Below are 19,170 nucleotides of genomic sequence, written 5' to 3' on the forward strand. Positions count from 1 at the left end.
CAATGAACTGATAGTTAACTTGATAATTTAAATATTCCAGAGTGTAGGAAAAAACAGAATGCGTCCAAAATCATTCTATAAGGTTACCATAACCTTGCACCAAAGTTGGATGAGAACCCTCATCCCCTAAAAAGGAAAAAGAACACAATTTTTATTTATTAATATAGATGGAATAAACCTTATATTAACATAAGTAAATTATTGCAATCTAGCAGTGTATTTGTATAAAATAACATACATTAACCAAGTAGAGTTTGTTTTGAGAAATATAAAGTGTTATAAAGGTGGCATTCACATCAGTGAGCGAAGAATGGACTTTTTGAATTGGTGTTGGGACAATTGGGTTCTCATCTTTGTCAGATCCTTACCTTACCCTGTGCACAAATACAGTTTCCAGATGAAATGGTAATCTAAACAACAGAGCTATACATTACTAGAACATTTAGGGAACTGTATTGTGATTCTGGGGTACAAAGCCTCCCTAGGCAAGATGGGAAATCTAGAAACCATGAAAGATAAGACATGTGTTTGACTACATAAACCTTGAAACTGCTTTAGAGAGAAAAACTCCACAAACAGTAGGCAGTCATTATAGATATTGGGTACTAGGAGGGTACATTTCTCTAAGTGATACTATAGACACAGTAAGTGATAAAGGCAACTTATGGAATAATATTTTTGCCCTTAAAAGATAAAATTGATAATCCTCCAGCAAGCTTGATTTAAAAAATTGGGAATGGAGCAGTAGAAAACACAAATAAATAATATCAGCAATAAGGAGGTCCAGAACAGTATTAGAGATGAAAATAAATATAAGGTGACACTATTTGTAACTTTGTGCCAGAAAATTTGAAAATGTAAACGAGATGGACAATATCCTAGGAAAATATAAATTACTAAAAATGACTGAAGAAGTAGGGATTTAAAAAACATGGGGCAAATAGAACCCCTGTGTGCATATACATGTATCTAGACGAAAATGCTGGTTACCTCTGGGGAACTAATTATTGGGGGAAGGACACTGCAGGGTAGGGGAGGAGGGGGCACTCACTTTCTATTTTTTTTGGAAAGCATTTTAGTTTTATTTTTTTTTTGTAGAGACTTTTTTTTTTTTTTTTGGTAAGTCTCACTATGTTGCCTAGGCTGGTTTTGAACTCCTGGCCTCAAGCGGTCCTCCTGCCTTGGCCTCCCAAAGCGCTAGGATTACAAGCATGAGCCACTTACTTTCTAAATACAATGCCTTATGCTTTCAATCATACGCAGCAACTATTAACTACTTTGTAAAAAGGAAACGAAGATTGTCCGCGAACGACTCCACAGGAGGCCCTGGGAATAGGTAGCGGGTGGGCTAAAACATGGATTTGGAATGAAATCCAACGGCCGTGGAACCAGCCCTGATCATCAAATTATTCCCAGTTTTGAGGATCGCACTGCACTCTCCTCTCTCCCTCTCTTTCCTACACCTTGGACAGACAGCCTGAGATTCCAGGGCGTGTGTGAAGGAAAGCTGAGGAGGGCAGGGCCGCAGAAAGAACAAAGGGGACACGAGTTCAAATTCCTGCCAGGGTCTGAGACCTGCAACGTCAGACTTTGGGAGCGTCCCCTCACTTCTCCGGACCCCAGGAGTGGCCGCGCGTGCTCCGCGCTCACCCTCGGGGAGTCTAGGAGCCCCCTGCTAAGTTGCTGAGCGAGTCGGAGCCCCAAGAGCTAGGGTCGAGGGGGTGGGGCAGCAGGCGCCTCTGCCGAGGCTGCAGGTAGGCACTTCCCCACCCCCGCGGCCCCCTCCTTCCTCCTTCCTCGCAGCTCGCACACCCACACAACCCTCGCCCGTCGCGGCTGGAGAGCTGCTCTCGGCGCCAGCGGGCAGCAGCGCGTCGTCAGCCAGCACAGCCGGCCGAAGACCAAGCCGGAGGGCTGGGGCTGCGCAGAGACCTGCACACCCGCAGCGCGGAACCGGGGGCGATTCCTATCTTTCTTTCATGCTTCTTCCTTTTTCTTAAAACCAAACCAAACCAAGCCAAACCCAAAACTCCCCTGCTCCCACCGCAACTTGGAGGAGCGGTGGACCGATTTGAAGGAACTGACGCAGAGGTTTTATTCACGAACCTTGAAGAAGTTCTGGGCAAGTGACTCAACAGGACCCGCGGGGCCCGGGGTAGCCCCAGCTCCCGGCGCTGGTTCAGTCTGGCAGTGCCCTCTGGCAGCCAACCCGCAGCTGCAGGTAGGGGTGCTGGATGCCCCCTGATTTTGTTTTGGGAATAATAATGACACTACCTATAGCCTGGACCCAGGTGGCCTCGCTCAGCGATTGTCCCCACCAGGTAAGCGCACCCCCAGGGGTCTGCATTGGTCACCCGGGTGGGGACCTCGAGCTCCCGAGAAGTCGGTCCATGCTGTTTAGCCACAGGCAGGAGTGGGGAACTGGTAGGAGAGAGCTTGCTTTTATCACAGGAAATTGTGGGAGACGGGAATGGAAGGCGGATTTAACATTTTTTATTTTTGCATTGACGCGTGGGGATGAGATGCGTAGGGGCCTGGATTCTTGTAGGAAATGGTTGCGGAGCGGGGCTGGGTGATAGGTGTCTGGATTTTTGCAGGGACTGAAGGGGAAGAAAGGTCGTCAGTTTTTGCAGAAACCTGTGAGGAACTGGCGGTGAGAGGTTATGATCCTGAAAATGTGCACGAAATTGTAAAAAGTAGGCACCTAAGCATTTCTGAGAAATGATGGGAGAAGCACTTACCGCCCTGGTTTCACCTGACCCCCATGCTCGGCCTTCTGGAAGATGCCCACAGACACTGGCAATAATGGACGCTGGCACACTCTGCCGGCGCGGCCGGAGCCCCGGAGTTCAGCACCTTGGACAGAGCCCGAGCCCCGCCGCCCGAGGCGCACAGTGAGCGTGGAACAGCCCGGCTCCCTAGCCCCCGGCCAACGCTGCTCTCAGTTCAGGGCAGCTACGTAACACCGCCCCTAGCTCCGCGCCAGAAAGGGCTCTCGAATCGCAAAAGCAAACGTGTTCGATTTCTGATCTGCTTCTAACTGCTTCCCGTGACTGCAGAAGGAAGAGGCGGAGTGTAAAGATATCTCCCAAGCTTCCGCGAAAACTACAGCCAAACGGTGTGGCCTCCCCGGATTTCGGAAGGTGTACCCAAACTTCTTTAAAAATCTAGCATTTATTAAGCGCTTACCATGTGCCAAGGCCCCGTGCTAAGCCAGTGCGCCACAAATTTGTGTCCTATGATTATCCCCATTTTACAGATGTGAAAACTGAAGCAAGAGAGGCCGAGTAACTTGTCCAGGTTTATGGAACTAGCAAATGGTATGGCTGCGCTCTTAAACGCTGCCAGATTGCAGTGGTGGGAGGGTGTGCTTGAGTGGACTTCCCTGCGTGAAATAGCTCTGAACTTGGGATCAGAGGAACAGAGTTTAAATCAAAGCTGTAGCACTTAAAAACATGTGCCCTTAGACAAAATTACTAAATGTGTCTGAACTTCAGATTTTAACTATCTGTAAATACTTGATAATGCTTTCCTTGCAGAAGTGTCAGGGGAGGGTGGCCAAGGAGATCATATGTGTGGAAAGACTGGCAAACTGGGAATTGTGGTTGGGTGTTAGGGGCTGAAAGGAAGGAGCAGGTAATTAGAAGAGAAGGAGAATTGGTGGTGAACACTTCCCTCAGCACACTCCAAAGGGACTGGGCACAGAGCGGGGCTCAGTGGGAGGAATTCTGGATGAGCTTAGTTCAGTGTGTAATAGCCTCTTAGATTTTTTAACAGGACTTTATAGAGAGTGTGGACATATTGCCTATCATTTGATCCTTATAACAATGTTGATAAGTAGGCAGGACTGGGGTTATTCTACTTGTTTGGCAAAATGATGCTTGCCCAAAATTACTCAGGTACTTAGTAGCAGAGCTGGGATTAGAATCCAGATCTCCCACCTCTCTAGCTTATAATCCTTCCACATGGACTGGCACATCCTCAGGAGCTTGAATTATGGGGCAGTTAAGCACTAAAGTGTATTTAGACAAGTACTATAAATATGTGACATTAATGGTTTTTAAACCATTTTGAAACAGCAGTTTCATATGGATTAATCTCATAAATGTTTATTGATTATATTCTATTTTGTTCCACAAAGAATTTAAAGCAATTTATAAGGCTCCACAAGATGTCAGGTTTGCACGTATTCGAAGTAGTCGAGAAAACAAAGGTGAAACAAGATTAAGGCTATAGCCACAGATAAAATGAATACAAAGTATGTATATTATAAAGTCCTAGAAACTTGCTCTGGTCTCTAAGTACTAGAAAGTGTATAACCAAGCACTTTCTTGGAGGTCTAGGAACTTTGAAGATGTTTGCAAAAGTCCATAGAATCTTCTCTTTTGTATAATTCCATCCCTTGCCCTCTCTGAGATCTTCACTGTGCCAAACAAGGGATGTTTAACTGGAAATCCAATGTCAGTGTGACTTGAAGAAGGGGAAATAAAGTGTATGACATTGTATCTGCCCTCAGGTAATTAAGTGTTAGTTACATAATTTATAATGGTTCACATGAGCAAACCATACTTTAAAGTTTATATAAAGGTTTACATCCGTTAGCTTATTTAGGCCTTCTAACAACTCTGAAGAGATAAGCAGCTACAAAATGAAGGAAGGACAAAATCGTAGCATCGCGATTTTATATATTATGTATTTTACTTTCATACACAAACCCGCATCCCTATACAGGCCAGTTAAGTAACCTGAATGTGTGAATCAGGCCAATTGTAAGACTATGGAGAATGACAGGGCCTTTTCAAACTGAACAGTGAATAATCCATCTTAAAACATTCAAAGAAAATTTAAAGCACAGTGCCAGCCAAGCAAGACATGACTGTGGGCTACATTGGCTGTCAGACCTTTAATATGTAACCTTGGTCTAAACTACTCAGGCCAAGGATCTGAGAAGGCATGGGAGTGAAAGACCCTGGATTCAGAGAGAGAAAAGTTTCAATCCCTGTATTTAAGTTTCCTGTTTCTAAACATGGAAGATTGAACAAGATGGCTCCTCTCAGCTTAAAAAATATAAGACATCTTTACTTTTGGGGACAATAAAATAATCAAAGGACATCAGGACAAAGAGAGCAAACACTTGCATCTACTTATTGCCTCCGTGAAAGAAGGCATCATTTTAATTTTCTGACACTGGTGATATTTTAATCTTCAGTATTTCCTCTCCAGCCCCTGTGCCATTGGAAGATATAGTGGCCACCATTATAGTGGAAATGAGTCCAACAGAAAACAGACCAGAGAGGTGAAAGTGATGGTGGGGGTGGAGTGGGGGTGGGGGGTTGGCGGGTAGAGACAGGGAGTACAGCAAGGGAGGAACCAGGCAAACTTTGCTCACTTCTCAGTTTACTCTTCTTATGAAACACATGAAAAAAACCCACTTTATGGTTGCTAATTTTTAAAGACAAAAATATTCTGGCCAGAGCAGCCAAAGTGGATGGGATCTCAACATTCTAGGAATGCTTCAGCTTTTTTCAATCCAGATTGTTTCTTTTCTCCCCAATGAGCTTAGAGATCCTGTAAATCATTTAATATTTCCAGTATTAGATGTTCTTAATATTTATTCACTGTGATGCACAATAGGAGATAAATTTTCAAATGAAGGCAAATTAGATTTTGGTTGACACTTTCATCGAATGGACCACTATTCAGTTCTAACTTTCAAACATCTCTCCAGCTTGAGTCTTTCTCTATCTCCCTGCTGTGCTGTTTCTGATCCTCTTCATCTCTCAGGGGCTCCTAGATGACCCCCAAGCCTCCCAATCCATCTCCCACACTGTGGCCAATGATCATGTCACTCTCTTCCTTAAAATTCTTTACTGGTTCCCTATGTCCACACAGCAAACATCAAACTTCAGGACAAGGCTACAAGGAACTTTGAATCTGATCTCTGTAGACCTCCCCTTATTTGCTTGCTCCGTCAGTGCACTTCCCACCACCACCATGCACTAACCATCAAGTTCTTGAAATGTCCATGTTCTGCTACCTTTTGCCTTTGAACTTGTACTTACTCCTAAGTGTAATGACTTCCTCCTTTTGGTTCAACAACTTTCCACTCATGTTTTTCAAGTACTAGCTCAATTTTATTCTCTTTGTGAGCCCTTTCCTAATCTGCACCCCGAGTCCCTCCTGGCACTCATGTCTCCTTGTTTTATATTTGTCTTCCATTCTGGGACTTATTAATTACTTTGCACTACAGTTATGTCATGTAGAGGCTAAGAATGTGGACTTTGGGGTTAGACTGCCTGGATCTGAATTCCAGCTCCACAGCCTGGGTGATTTGAGGTAAGTGACTTTACCTTCCTGAGACTCAGTTTCATTTTTGATAAAATGGGGATAATAATAGTACCCACCTCATAGTATTACTATAAAGATTAAATGACACAATGCATATAAAGTGTTCAGCACATTGCTTGGCACATGGCAAGCATACCATAAATGTTTATTACTATCATTAAAATATACATCCACCTTCTTTCTAAATTGTAAATACTTAGCAGCCATTCCTGAATTTTATACATCTCTTTATCCTTAACACCTAGCCTGGAGTAGATAATCAATATATGTTTGATCATGAATGAATGAGCAAGTAGATAGATAGTCAATATATGTTTGATCATGAATGAATGAGCAAGTAATGCCAGTGTTTAGTCAAGGTTTACTTGCTTATAAGTAACAGAAGTTAATTCAAGCCACCATAAACAAAAACATGCTGACTTATTGGAAGGCTTCTAAGTCGTTCATGGACTCCAAAGTCAGTTGAAACTTCAGAGGAAGGAGGAAAAGTACTCTCTCCCTGCCTCTCATCTCAGCTTCTCAGTGTGTTTACTTCATTCTTCTTCCTCTGCACGTCACCTTTTCTGCTTCTGTGCACTTGTGGCTAACCCATGAATGCAGCTCTTACATCCAGAGTTCTCTACAAACAGCCCAGCATAACTGGTGTTTCTCAGCCTCAATTTCAAAATGCACCCAAGGTTGAGTCAGCCCTGCACATGGGGCCGGTCAAATAATATAAACCATCAGCCTCACTCTGTGTGCAGGGGAAGGCAGGAATAATATCAGAAAGAAAGAGTAACTGTAGCTTGTGAGAGTCTGAGTCACTCATTGATCCCTAAATGACCACAGGCAAGCCACTTCTTCACTCTTGGCTTCAGTTCCCTCATCTGTGAAATGGTAGAAAAACCTTCCTGAAAGGGCATTTCATGGTTCATGGGAGGCAGTTATCATCAGTTTGGAGCAAAAACATACATATTAACAGTTTATTGGGCTATAAACCCTGGGGAGTAGGAATGAAGGAAAATGAAAAGTGACGCAAGGGAGGAGGAAGAGCAAATATAGGGGATACATTATTGAGCTAGCCACAGCTTCATGGCAAATGCACTGATTATTCTGTCATATGGAAATTGTATAATCTATTGCATCTTGGAACAGGAAATTGGGTGAGGAGAGGGAGAAGCATTTGTGTAACATCTCTTTCCCATCCTCTATTTTCTATTGGTCAACATCTGTTCTACAAAGGGTTAACTCCCTCATACTTCTTGGTTGAGTAACCTGGAGAAAGTCAGGCCAGGGTCAGTTTCTTCTAGTCAGCAGAAACCAGGTGTGGGGGTTCACCATTTGTAGCAGACAACAGCAGTAGTGACCTGACACTAAGTCTGTGGGAAAGGTTTGAACTTTGTTAAGACCATTCAGGCAAGAAAGCAAGGTGAGTGTGTAACACCCAGAGACAGGGAAAGTAGGCATGGCGGCTATGCATATCTGGGATGGTGCATGAATTTAGTCTGTGGTAATTTGTAAGGCTATTGTCAACTGCGGCCATGTAAACAGCAGTCTTTTAAGCCCAGTATTCTTTTCTTTTTTTTTTTGAGTTGGAGTTTTGCTCTTGTTGCCCAGGCTGGAGTGCAATGGTACAATCTCGGCTAACTGCAACCTCTGCCTCCTGGGTTCAAGTGATTCTCCTGCCTCAGTCTTCCGAGTAGCTGGGATTGCAAGCGTGTGCCACCACGCCTGGCTAATTTTTGTATTTTTAGTAGAGATGGGGTTTCACCATGTTGGCCAGCTGGTCCCGAACTCCTGACCTCAGGTGATCCACCCGCCTTGGCCTCCCAACATGCTGGGATTACAGGCGTGAGCCACCGCGCCTGACCAAGCCCTGTATTCTTAAAATGAAAAGTGTACGATTATTGCAGCATGCTAACAGTTAACGTTAGCCTGGCACATTTTATCTGGGCTACAAGAGTGAGGTAAGCACCTGATTCTGTCCTCAGACAAAGCTCTTGCATTTCATCACTTAAGGAATTTCAGATGGGAGGCCCACAGTAAAAAAATGGCTATAGACAACTTGCAAAAGAACTGACCACACAGAATGTTATGCCTATTGGTGGGCTAGATATAAATATTCCAGACCACAGAAAAGAACCTGTATGCCTTATCTGCAACCTGCTGCCTCCTTAGGTGCTGAAGGGGAAGAGTTAAAATGGGGACAAGACCTGAGCATAGGGGAGGAGGAGGCCGCTGATTCCAACTGAAAGGAGAGAAGGATTCTCCTACATACGCCATCTTTCCTCCATTTCTTTCTTCTTTGCCTCCTTTCCTGCCTCTCTTCCTCCCTCTCTTGACTTTGAGCTAGACTAGAGGTACGTGATTTGCACTGCACACAACATAAAAGGTAACCCGATTACCCATCCACCCTCCTTCCCACCTTCTTTTCCTTCTCCTTTTTCTCCCTTCCTCCATCTTTTCCTTTATCCTACTTTCTAATTATCACACAGCTGAGAAGGGAGCAAAGACAGTATTTCTAGCTTGAGGGGTGCAGGGCTCTGTGGAGGGGTCTGACCCAGGTGATTAACGAGACTGATACTCAAAGAAAGTTGCAAACTATTAAGTAACACAGGGGATGTGGCATCTAGTTTTGTACATGTGTGTGTTTTTGTATGTGTGTGTGTGCATGCACGTATGCAAAAGAAAAAGAGAGAGAATATACAAATATGATGTATGGTATTCCAGAGTATGAAGATACTACATTTTCTTTATCTATTTCCTTCTTCTTCTTCTTTTTCTTTTTTAAGAGATGGAGTCTCACTCTGTCACCCAGGCTGGAGTGCAGTGGTGTGATCATAGCTCACTGCAGCCTTGAACTCCTGGGCTCAAGTGATCCACCTGCCTCAGCCTCCTCAGTAGCTAGGCCTATATGTGCAAGCCACAACACCCAGCTTTTTTTTTTTTTTTTAGTAGAGGCAGAGTCTCACTATGTTGCCTTGGCTGGTCTCAAACTCCTGGTCTCAAGTGATTCTCCTTGGCTTCCCAAATTGCTGGGATTGCAGTTGTGAGCCATCATGCCCAGCCTATTTTCTTCTTGATGGGTTGTTTCCAGTTTTTGTCTTTAATGAATAGTGCTGCCGATGTCTTTTGGTACACATATTAGTTTATTCTCTAATATTGCTACACTTGGCCCAGGCCCTGGGTGTTTCTTCCACTAGTCTCACCTGGGTTCTCTAATGCAATTGCAATCTTCTAGGGGCTGGCTGGGGCTGGCTGGGGCTGGCTGGGCTGAGATTGTCTCACTCACATTGTTGCAGTTAGTTGGGGCTACCAGCTAAAACTTCATGTGCCCTTCCTGGTAGGTATTCCAGACTTCTTTACACAGCAGCTGGGTTCTAAGACAGCAAGCTTGGAAGCTGCAAGAACTGCTTAGGCTTTGCCTTGGAAGTCACACAGTTACATTTTATGGCTGAAAGCGAGACACAAGGCTGACTCCTAGTGTACATACGAGGACGGGAGGACCTCATGGCCATCATTTGCAAACTACCACAGGTATAAACCTAGGCATGGAATTACTGTGTCAGAGTGTGGGCTTTGGTTCAGTCTAGTTCAATTTATTTATACTACCAACAGGTTCCTGTTGCTTCCTGTCTGCACGCCTCTTGGTATTGTCAGTCTGTCTAATTTTAGCCATGCTAAAATGGTATTTTGTTTTGCTTTAATTTGATTTTCCTTGAGTACTAATAAGGCTGGGTATCTTTTTATGTGCTTATTGGTCATTTGTGTATCCTCTTTTGGAGGAAGTGATTTGTAGGAGTTCTTTATATAGTCTGATGATGAGTCACTGTAATTTCACTCAACCCTCCCTCTTTGATCTTGAGTGATTTTCCTCTTGAGTACAAAGGAAGTAACATTTGAACTGAAGTTTGGGGGATGATGAATAATTAAAGAAGAACAAGGATGCCTTATAGTTAGAAACATGAACAGTGCCAAGAGGAAAAACACATGAAGAATCGTGCATTTGAGAAATGAGATTTGAAGATAGAATGTGAAGAAGACTGGAGTGGCAGGGAATGATTCTAGAGAGGTAGGCTGAGGCCAGGAGAAGAAGGACCCCTTCGATGAAATGGAAAGAAGCATGTTTTCTCCAGACATTCCACTCATTCATCTAGTCTTTGGAAATTCTGCTTCAAATCTCCAGAGTTCAGAGACTGAAAAGCTTATTGATGCATAGGGCTTTAACACAAAAATGGTGTGTAGGACCACAGAGGAATAAAAATAATTAAAATTGACAGAAAGAGAGGAGAGAAAGACCATCACACACACACACACACACACACACACACACACACACACACACACACACACACACACAGAGATAGAGAGAGAGAGAGATCAGTAGGAGAATTAAGGAGAAAAGAGGAAGGGGATGGAGAGACAGAAACGGAGACTTGTTGTCAATGTATTTAATAACCACACAGTGCCCTTGAGTGGTGGTAGTTTTGCTGGAAATCTAGCAGAACACATAAACACAACAACCTCAGACTCATGTAGTTATCAGAACAATGCATTTGAGGAAGCAGAAAGATACACGCTAGACCCTTAACCATGGTTACTTCTGAAGAGGACAGTGTTTTCAAGGAGGAGTGGGGGATGAATAAAGGAGACCTCTTCCTCTTTATATACTTACATGTAGTTTGGTTTTTGTTTTAAATAGCAAGTATCTATTCATGTAATAATTTTTTCAAAGGGATATATATGGCCATCTCTCAATTTCAACCAAGAAAAGCTTTTGCCTTCCAACTAAATAGAGTCATATAAATAAATAAATAACTGCTCAGGCAAATAGCACAAGAGAAAGAATGATGTGAATCAGATGAGGAGGAAACTCAGGCATTGTGGCAGGTAGGCCATATGAGCCATCTGCTCATTGGAACCTGGAGGCACAAAAAGGCTGTGTGAAGGTGCTGTGCTGGCAGAGACATGGCCAGTGTGGTACCCGTGGGCTGGCAGGGCATCAAGACTGGGACACCCATCTCTTCTTATTTGTGAAGGGCCTCTCAAGCAACACATACGTTGAAGATTTTGAGTCCAGGAATTAGGGAACTTACAAAAGAATCAAAACAGAAAACTCAGGTTTGACAAACCTCAGCTGAGAAAACTTTGGTCTGAGCTTTATTTCCTAACATTTGTGAACAAAAATGTAATCCTCTTCTCCATTCTCTGCCCCCTATCAGTTCAACCAGAGGGAAGGGAATAGCATGGCTTTATTCTGAATACGGAGAATATGAATTCTGACATCTGCTGGAAAAGTGAAGACTACAACCTGGAAAGGGATAACTAGATTGATTTGGTTTTACAGTTGTTTTCACTGTCCCTCCCTCATCAACCCCCATTACAATAATCATACATATTTATTTTGGAAAAACTGTGAAAAGAAGAATATGGAACCACTCATAATCCCACAGCCCAGAATAAGGATTAACATTTTGGTGTGTTTCCTAATAGTCTTTTTGATACACACCAACAACAACACATTAAACAATTATTTATGAGGCCACCTATTCACTACATGTGAATCATTGCTAAATGCTGAAGATACAGCAGTGAAGAAAATAATCGCAAACCTTTTTCTAAGGAATGTAGAGTTCTACATTTGTGATAAGTGCTGTGCAGTCAACACAATAACATCTTGCATTTAAACAAATATTTACTCTATGTTAGGCTTTATGTTAACTGCTTTTCATGTGGATGTTTTATACACACTCTCTCATGCAGTCTTTACAATGACCCTATGAGGTAGGTTACTACTATCACCACCCCCCGCCCCACGACACACTATTACAGATGCAGAAACTAACTCAGCAATGTTAGATAAGTTGACCAAGTCAATGTAAGTTGGGATCAGGTTGGGATATGACTGTACCCAGACCCTGTAACAACCATGCTGCACAGATCTGCTACAAAACATATAACATTTGTTCCCTCTTCTTCCTTTGCTAGGTTTGATTGCTACTGTGGCTCAGGTCCTCTAAACTGTAGCCAATATGATGGATGATGACACTGAATTAAGGACTGATGGAAACTCTTTGTTAAAGGCTGTGTGGCTGGGGAGGCTCAGGTTGACCAGGCTACTCTTGGAAGGGGGAGCTTATATCAATGAAAGCAATGACAAAGGCGAAACAGCTCTCATGGTGGCGTGCATCACCAAGCATGTGGACCAGCAAAGCATCAGCAAGTCCAAGATGGTGAAGTACCTGCTGGACAACAGGGCAGACCCCAATATCCAAGATAAGTCTGGCAAGACTGCCCTCATCCATGCCTGTATCAGAAGAGCTGGGGGAGAAGTGGTCTCCTTATTACTGGAGAATGGAGCAGACCCCAGCCTTGAAGATCGCACTGGGGCTTCGGCTCTGGTTTATGCAATAAATGCAGATGACAAGGATGCATTGAAACATCTCCTTGATGCCTGCAAAGCCAAAGGGAAGGAGGTGATTATTATAACAACAGATAAATCGTCTTCAGGCACCAAAACCACCAAACAGTATCTTAATGTCCCTCCTTCACCCAAAGTAGAAGACAGGCATTCACCTCCACTGTGTGCATCTCCCTCTGACATAGAGCTGAAGGCTCTAGGCCTGGACTCTCCACTCACTGAGAAGGAAGATGACTTCTTCAGCCTCCAAGCAGGGCATCCAAGCAGTTGTAACACCTCCAAGGCTGTTAATGAGCCTGGGTCACCCACCAGGAAAGTCAGTAATCTCAAAAGGGCCCGTTTGCCCCAACTGAAGAGGCTCCAGTCTGAACCTTGGGGCCTGATAGCGCCCTCGGTGCTGGCAGCCTCGACGCGTCAGGATGAGACCCATGGTGCCAGCACAGACAACGAGGTCATCAAGAGCATCAGTGATATATCCTTCCCTAAAAGGGGGCCCCTCTCCAGAACCAACAGTATCGATAGCAAAGACCCCACCCTCTTTCACACAGTCACAGAGCAGGTTCTGAAGATTCCAGTCTCTTCAGCACCGGCATCCTGGAAAGCAGCCTATGAGAAAGGTCAGGCTCCCCACCCACGTCTGGCCAGGAGAGGAACTCTCCCTGTTGACCAAGAGAAATGTGGTATGGGTCCATCGGGACCCTCTGCTCTCAAAGAGCCTGCATCCCTCAAATGGCTGGAAAATGACCTCTATGACTTAGATATACAGCCAGGGCCTGACCCTCCCAACTCCATTTCCCTTGAATCTGGCAAAGGACCTTTAGATAGAAAGAAGCTCAACAGCTCTCACTTGTCTCTTTTCCATGGCTCTCGGGAGTCCCTGGACACTGTACCTAGCACATCCCCCAGCTCAGCACGCCGCAGGCCGCCACATCTTCTAGAACGACGAGGTTCTGGAACTCTGCTCCTTGATCGCATTTCTCACACTAGGCCTGGCTTCCTGCCGCCTTTAAATGTGAATCTGAACCCACCTATTCCGGATATTAGATCTAGCAGCAAACCTTCTTGCCCTCTTGCTAGTGGCTTAAAATCTATGGTTCCTGTTGCTCCAAGTTCACCAAAGAGAGTTGACTTAAGAAGTAAAAAGAAGCTCCTCAGAAGGCATTCTATGCAAATTGAACAAATGAAACAGCTGTCTGATTTTGAAGAAATCATGACCTAGAAGCTTTAGAAAGGCTTAAAATAGTCAGTATAGTTTATGGAAGGGACTATGGATGAGACTGCTTCCTGATCATTCCTTAATGTTGAACTGTGGCCACTTCAGAAGATGTAAAAGCAGGATGCTGCTTCACTTCTGAGAATAATCCCTGGGTTTTTATAGGCCTACTTGAAAAGAGCTCAGGATAATTGGGTTTTGAAGATAAATTTTTAAAAATTCTGCAAAGGAAGAAAGCCTTTGGAATTCGAAGGTAACACAGCAAGTACAATGATGTAAGCTGGGGACATCAGTAGTTTTCTATCAGACAAACAGAAAAGAATTTAAATCAGGAGGTAGTATTTGGAGTATGTCATTTGTAATAAATCTATAAAGTGCCTACATAGAAAACGAGGCTTTAACATTTGTTAGAATGTACAAAAGCCCCAAAACAACCCCTCAGTGACTAAATCTGGGTGTCTGGGTTCTATCTGATGGAGTAGAAGCAGAATTCCCCCGTGGAAGAGGCTCTGGCCTGTGGGTCCTGGCTCTGACTCTGTCAGGGCACTGTAAATCATGGTGTGGTTGAACTCGTTCAGTAGTCCAGTAATATATTTTGTTCACATACTAATTTGTATGTGCTCTGAGTACCCAAATATCCCATCTATGTGGCCCCTGAATTATGATATGTCATAGTAGCTGATGCCTTAGAGATAAATCTTGCTCCAGAAATGAAACTTTCCCCAGACCCCTCCCCTGACACAGGCTCTTGTGTTGAAATCTTGCGAAAAACAGTCAAGGTTAACTAACTTGGAGTTGAATGTGATACAATTATAGATTAGAAATATCAGAAGCATTTCCAGATTATTCTTAAAAGTTGATGAGATCTTCCCAAACCAGAATGACAACTGAGGATGGGATGTGCATAGATTAAATGGTAAAGTGGGTGGTTCTCAGGTGAGAAGCAGTGAGGACCATTCATTTTGCAGCCTAAAAATTTTAGGGGATGCAAACTGTCATTTCCCCTTCAGTTATGTAAATAATTGAAGAAAAATCTGGTTTCTTCTCTTCCTGAACTATCTAGGTGAGAAGAGATTTGTAGAAATAACCTGCACAACCCTTTTAGGCTGCTTTGAGCAAATCCAAGAAGGAAAGCAGAGACTTAGCACATTTGGTATAATGTAGCCACATCTTAGATGAATATATTTTTGGTTATTTCCATTTATGTTTCCTCTCGTGCTGCTGAGATCTATTTGCTCTATGGTTAAAAAGTTCAATAGTTCCCGAGGACAGCATCATATAGAGGAAAGAGGGCTTTGAGTCTGACATATTTGGGTTTGCATACCAGTCTTATCATTTACCAGCTGCGTGACCTTGAGCAGGCAGCTTAACTTCTCTTAGTCTCTGTTCCCTCATCTGTAAAATAGGATTAGTAGTGCTACACCTTACAAGGTTGTGGTGAGAATTAAATGACACAATGTATGAAAGTGCTGCCATTGTGCCTGGCACAGGTAGAAGTCACTGGATAAGAAGTAGCTAATTTTAATGTATTTCTTGAGACTGCTGAAGCAATATCTCAAATAATACATACGCTACACAAAATGGAATAAAGTTTCTCTGGAAAAGTTCAAGTATCTCCATGAGATCCCCTGTTATTTTTGTAAGTACCGATCTCTAAACTCATGTGTAAAGTAAAAAATTCTGCCATATAAACTCTACATATTATATAATTTTCCTATAACTACCTTTGCTAGAAATTTATCTGAATATTCCAAACAAAAGTGTTAATGATGGTTCAACAAAAAAACTCGGTGTTGTTTGGAGGGCTGTCTGTCCTGTGTGTTGTAGGATGTTTAGCAGCATCTCTGGCCTCCACTCACTAGATGGCAGTAACACCCTCTCCCCAGTTGTGACAACCAAAAATGTCTCTAGACGTGGCCAGATGTCTCCTGGGTGAATCACCTTGGTTGATCTCTACTGCTAGACCTATTGTATATGTCAAGAACAAAAAAGCTGTATGGAAATGTGAGTGCTGACTGGACAGCTAGGCCCTCCTGTTAACTTAAGACAATTCAAATTGTGCTTTAGTAAGATTACTAATCAATACTAGTATTGGGCCTTCAGGATTCTCGGCAAACACACTCCAACATGTGTGCTAATGGTCTCATACTTTGTAGGAAGGGAAGAAAATAAGGAAAGCACATAAACTAGCAAAAATCTATAGCTCATGAACTTGGTTTAGTGTGGACAACCCTGTTCTTTTCAGAACTGTTTAATCATTAATAGTTCTTACCAAGTAGAAGTGATCCCAGGCAAAGAAACAACTTTCCAATGCGTTCAAGAGAGAATCATACAGACAACCATCATTCTCAGCAGCTCATTAAATGCAAATACACACACGCAAAGAGAGAGAGAGAACACATTTTACATACTTTTCCAGCTGTTGTTAGTGTCACTTAAAACTGATCTCTGCTGGTTGTATCCAGTTGTGAGTATAGCAAGACACTGCATAGGAGCATTTTTTTCTAAACCTTTAGCTAAGATTTGGAAACCCAATATTTCCTAAGTAGTGAATGTGGTCTATTTATAGTAATTAGCTTAGGTGACACACCAAACATGATGAGTTGCTCATTCAGGATAGCCAGTCCATTGCACAAATGTGTAATATCAGGTACTCTCATGCCACTCATTGCCTGCATCAGTCAGTCATGACCTTTGCATCAGCCTTTCAATAGACAGTCATTAGGCTAGTATCTTATCTCATCACTACTTGACGATGAGTTCGCCGAATTAGACTGTTCTATACCAGTACAACAACCAAAATACTTTCTCATAGATTATGCATAAATACGCAATTTTGTCCATGTCAATGAACCTAACAAGAATGCTTTTTAAAAGTATATTTTAGATTCAAACATGCTTTCTAGATCAGAGGTTAACTTGTCTTTTTGAAATCCTGGAGTCACTTATAAGTTAGCTGCAAACTGTAGTTTCGGTAATTCAACTGCTTAAGCATTTCTGGACTGTTTATCAAAATATATTACAGAATGTGAGACTAAAGTTTAAAGTCTGGACCTTTGGCTTAATTTCTAGACATTCCAAAGCTCTTTTTTTTCTTTTTAAAAAGCCCATTGTCAACTCTCTTAGAACTTCATCAAGTAAATGGTACCTTGCAAATGTAGGTTGTGTCTGACCTTCCTTCTTTTTGTGTGTGGGTGCCTCAGATGTATCATGTGCTGCTTGAACTGATTCTCTACAGTGTTCCTTCCTAGTCTCAAGCTGATGATGTGCTCAAAGATGTATCAAAATCCATGTAATGACACCTTTTAGATGTTTCTAATATGTCAATAAATGATATATTGCAATCCTTCAATAGTATTTTCCACTTTTTCTCAGTGAAATCTCAATTATAAGTATTACCTTTTCCTTAGGATGAATTGACGTGACTGCCTAGTAACATCAACCACACACCTAATATTTTAGGAACACATAATTTACAAAATTAGATTTTAATCACACAAGTATTATGGTATCTTTCCTGGTTAAAAAAAGAGCACAGCCCAATGAATGAGAAGATGCATTGCCACTCTGAGGGGTGAGTTTCCTTACTTGGCCCCTGCTGCTCAACCTCCCAGGGCTGCACCTGCCATCTGCTAATGTCAGGGACTTATCGTCAGTGGATATCCCTCCTTGGGCCCTATTTCTAATGTTCATAAGTGTTAATGTAAGCTGATTTCCATGAGCTCTTATTCAAGGGCAGGACAGTGAGTATAAAGTGAATTAGCTCAACGGTCTCTGTGGTCTCTTAAATTCTTGTACTCTGTACTTCAAATTTTATTCAGACTCGCTGATTCTCTGGACTGTTCCAATCCAGAACAGGTACTCTGGAGATTACCCTTAGGTTAGCTCCTAGACTACTGAAATAAACTAGTTAAGTAAAAAAAGGGACTAGTTTTAGGATGTTTGTTCCCCCACTTCTAACTTTAGGCAAGAGACCCATATTGTTTCTGGATCCTTTGAGGAGAGATTATGAGGCACTGAACAGTCTAATTCAGATTATGCCCAAGATTGAATGCACTCCCTCCTCCAAGGTCAGCCACTTTGACCTTGTCACTCATTCTTTCTCAAGTATCTCCTTGAGATCCCCAGTTATTTTTATAGATATTGATCTCTAAACTCATTTGTAAAGTAAACAGTTCTGTCACATAAGCTCTACATATTATACCGTTTCTATAATTACAATTGCTAGAAATTTATCTGAATATTCCAAACAAAAGTATTGATGATCAAACAAAACAGACTTGGAGTTGTCTGTCTAAAGGCTTAGAAGTTTGGGGTTTTTTGAGTGGAACTTGCTCCTTTTCAGAGGAAAACCTTAGAGAGGAGTGGCATATGGTGCATCTTCCTAGGCAGGGCTGTGTTAAGCATGGCAGGAAGGCATCTGAGTCACCTGCCTTGAAGAAACCCTGCTGCTTGGATAATGAACACATCAGCATGGTTATTAATGAGCATGAAGATCAACGGGCTCCCTGAAATTGAATGCTATGAACTGTTGAAGACTTCCACAGAACAGAGCGGGGAGAGGTCCACGATGACTGAGATGACTTTCTTGTCATCTTTGTTAGAAGGAGATGAACCTAGGATCAATTTTACTTTTACTAAGGAAAATTTTAAAAGTTGGGTATTTCTACATCCAAAGGTAATATACAGAGAAATTCATAGCATTCCGTGTCTTCTAGTCTGAGTTACAAAATGGCATGCACATAGTGGGAAGGACAGGATCTGCATCACATAATTTGCCTGGCAATGAATGCTAAAAATAGGGAATGGACCTCAGGAAATCAAAAGAGGCCAGTGTTTTATAGCTATAACAATATCTGATTACTGCAACACAGGAAAATAGTCTGACAATTCTCACCCAGACTTCTAAACTAAAAGCGATTCTGTGGTCCATTCTAGCAGAGATTGTGCAAGGGTACCTTTTGAAATCATAGTATGAAAATCTAGTGGTCCTCAATGAAGGAAAATATAATCCTTATGCATGAGGATTGGAGGAAAGTGGAAGAGAAGGGAAAGAGGTGATTAAAAGATAGGAGAGGTCGAAGTCCTGACAATGTGAACCTATCCAAATATCAGCCTGATGAAATAAAACCACCTGGATCTCCCTTCTAGAGCCATCTGTCTCCTCTGGCAGCATCACAGACACTCCTGGTCTTAGACACAAAGCATG

At 42.6% G+C, this 19,170-nt stretch overlaps 1 protein-coding gene and 1 long non-coding RNA gene across 3 annotated transcripts in view; one reads left to right on the forward strand and one right to left on the reverse strand.

Annotated features, from left to right (window-relative positions):
* Positions 1–3,107, reverse strand: part of LOC129527162 (uncharacterized) — a 159,015-nt gene extending 155,908 nt beyond the window's left edge. For both annotated transcript variants that reach the window (XR_010131050.1, XR_010131049.1), the window contains exon 1: positions 2,742–3,107. This is a non-coding gene — a long non-coding RNA (uncharacterized lncRNA). The remainder of the gene's footprint in view (positions 1–2,741) is intronic.
* On the forward strand, positions 1,388–17,312 carry ANKRD34C (ankyrin repeat domain 34C). The gene is made up of 2 exons (XM_004056622.5): positions 1,388–2,321; positions 12,316–17,312. Exon 2 carries the CDS (start codon positions 12,360–12,362, stop codon positions 13,965–13,967), a length of 1,608 nt encoding a protein of 535 aa, XP_004056670.1. The 5' UTR covers positions 1,388–2,321; positions 12,316–12,359; the 3' UTR covers positions 13,968–17,312.
* Positions 17,313–19,170: the final 1,858 nt, after the last annotated feature.

This window comes from Gorilla gorilla, chromosome 16 (genome assembly GCF_029281585.2).
Source record: "Gorilla gorilla gorilla isolate KB3781 chromosome 16, NHGRI_mGorGor1-v2.1_pri, whole genome shotgun sequence".
In the NCBI taxonomy this organism is placed as follows: Eukaryota; Metazoa; Chordata; class Mammalia; order Primates; family Hominidae; genus Gorilla; species Gorilla gorilla.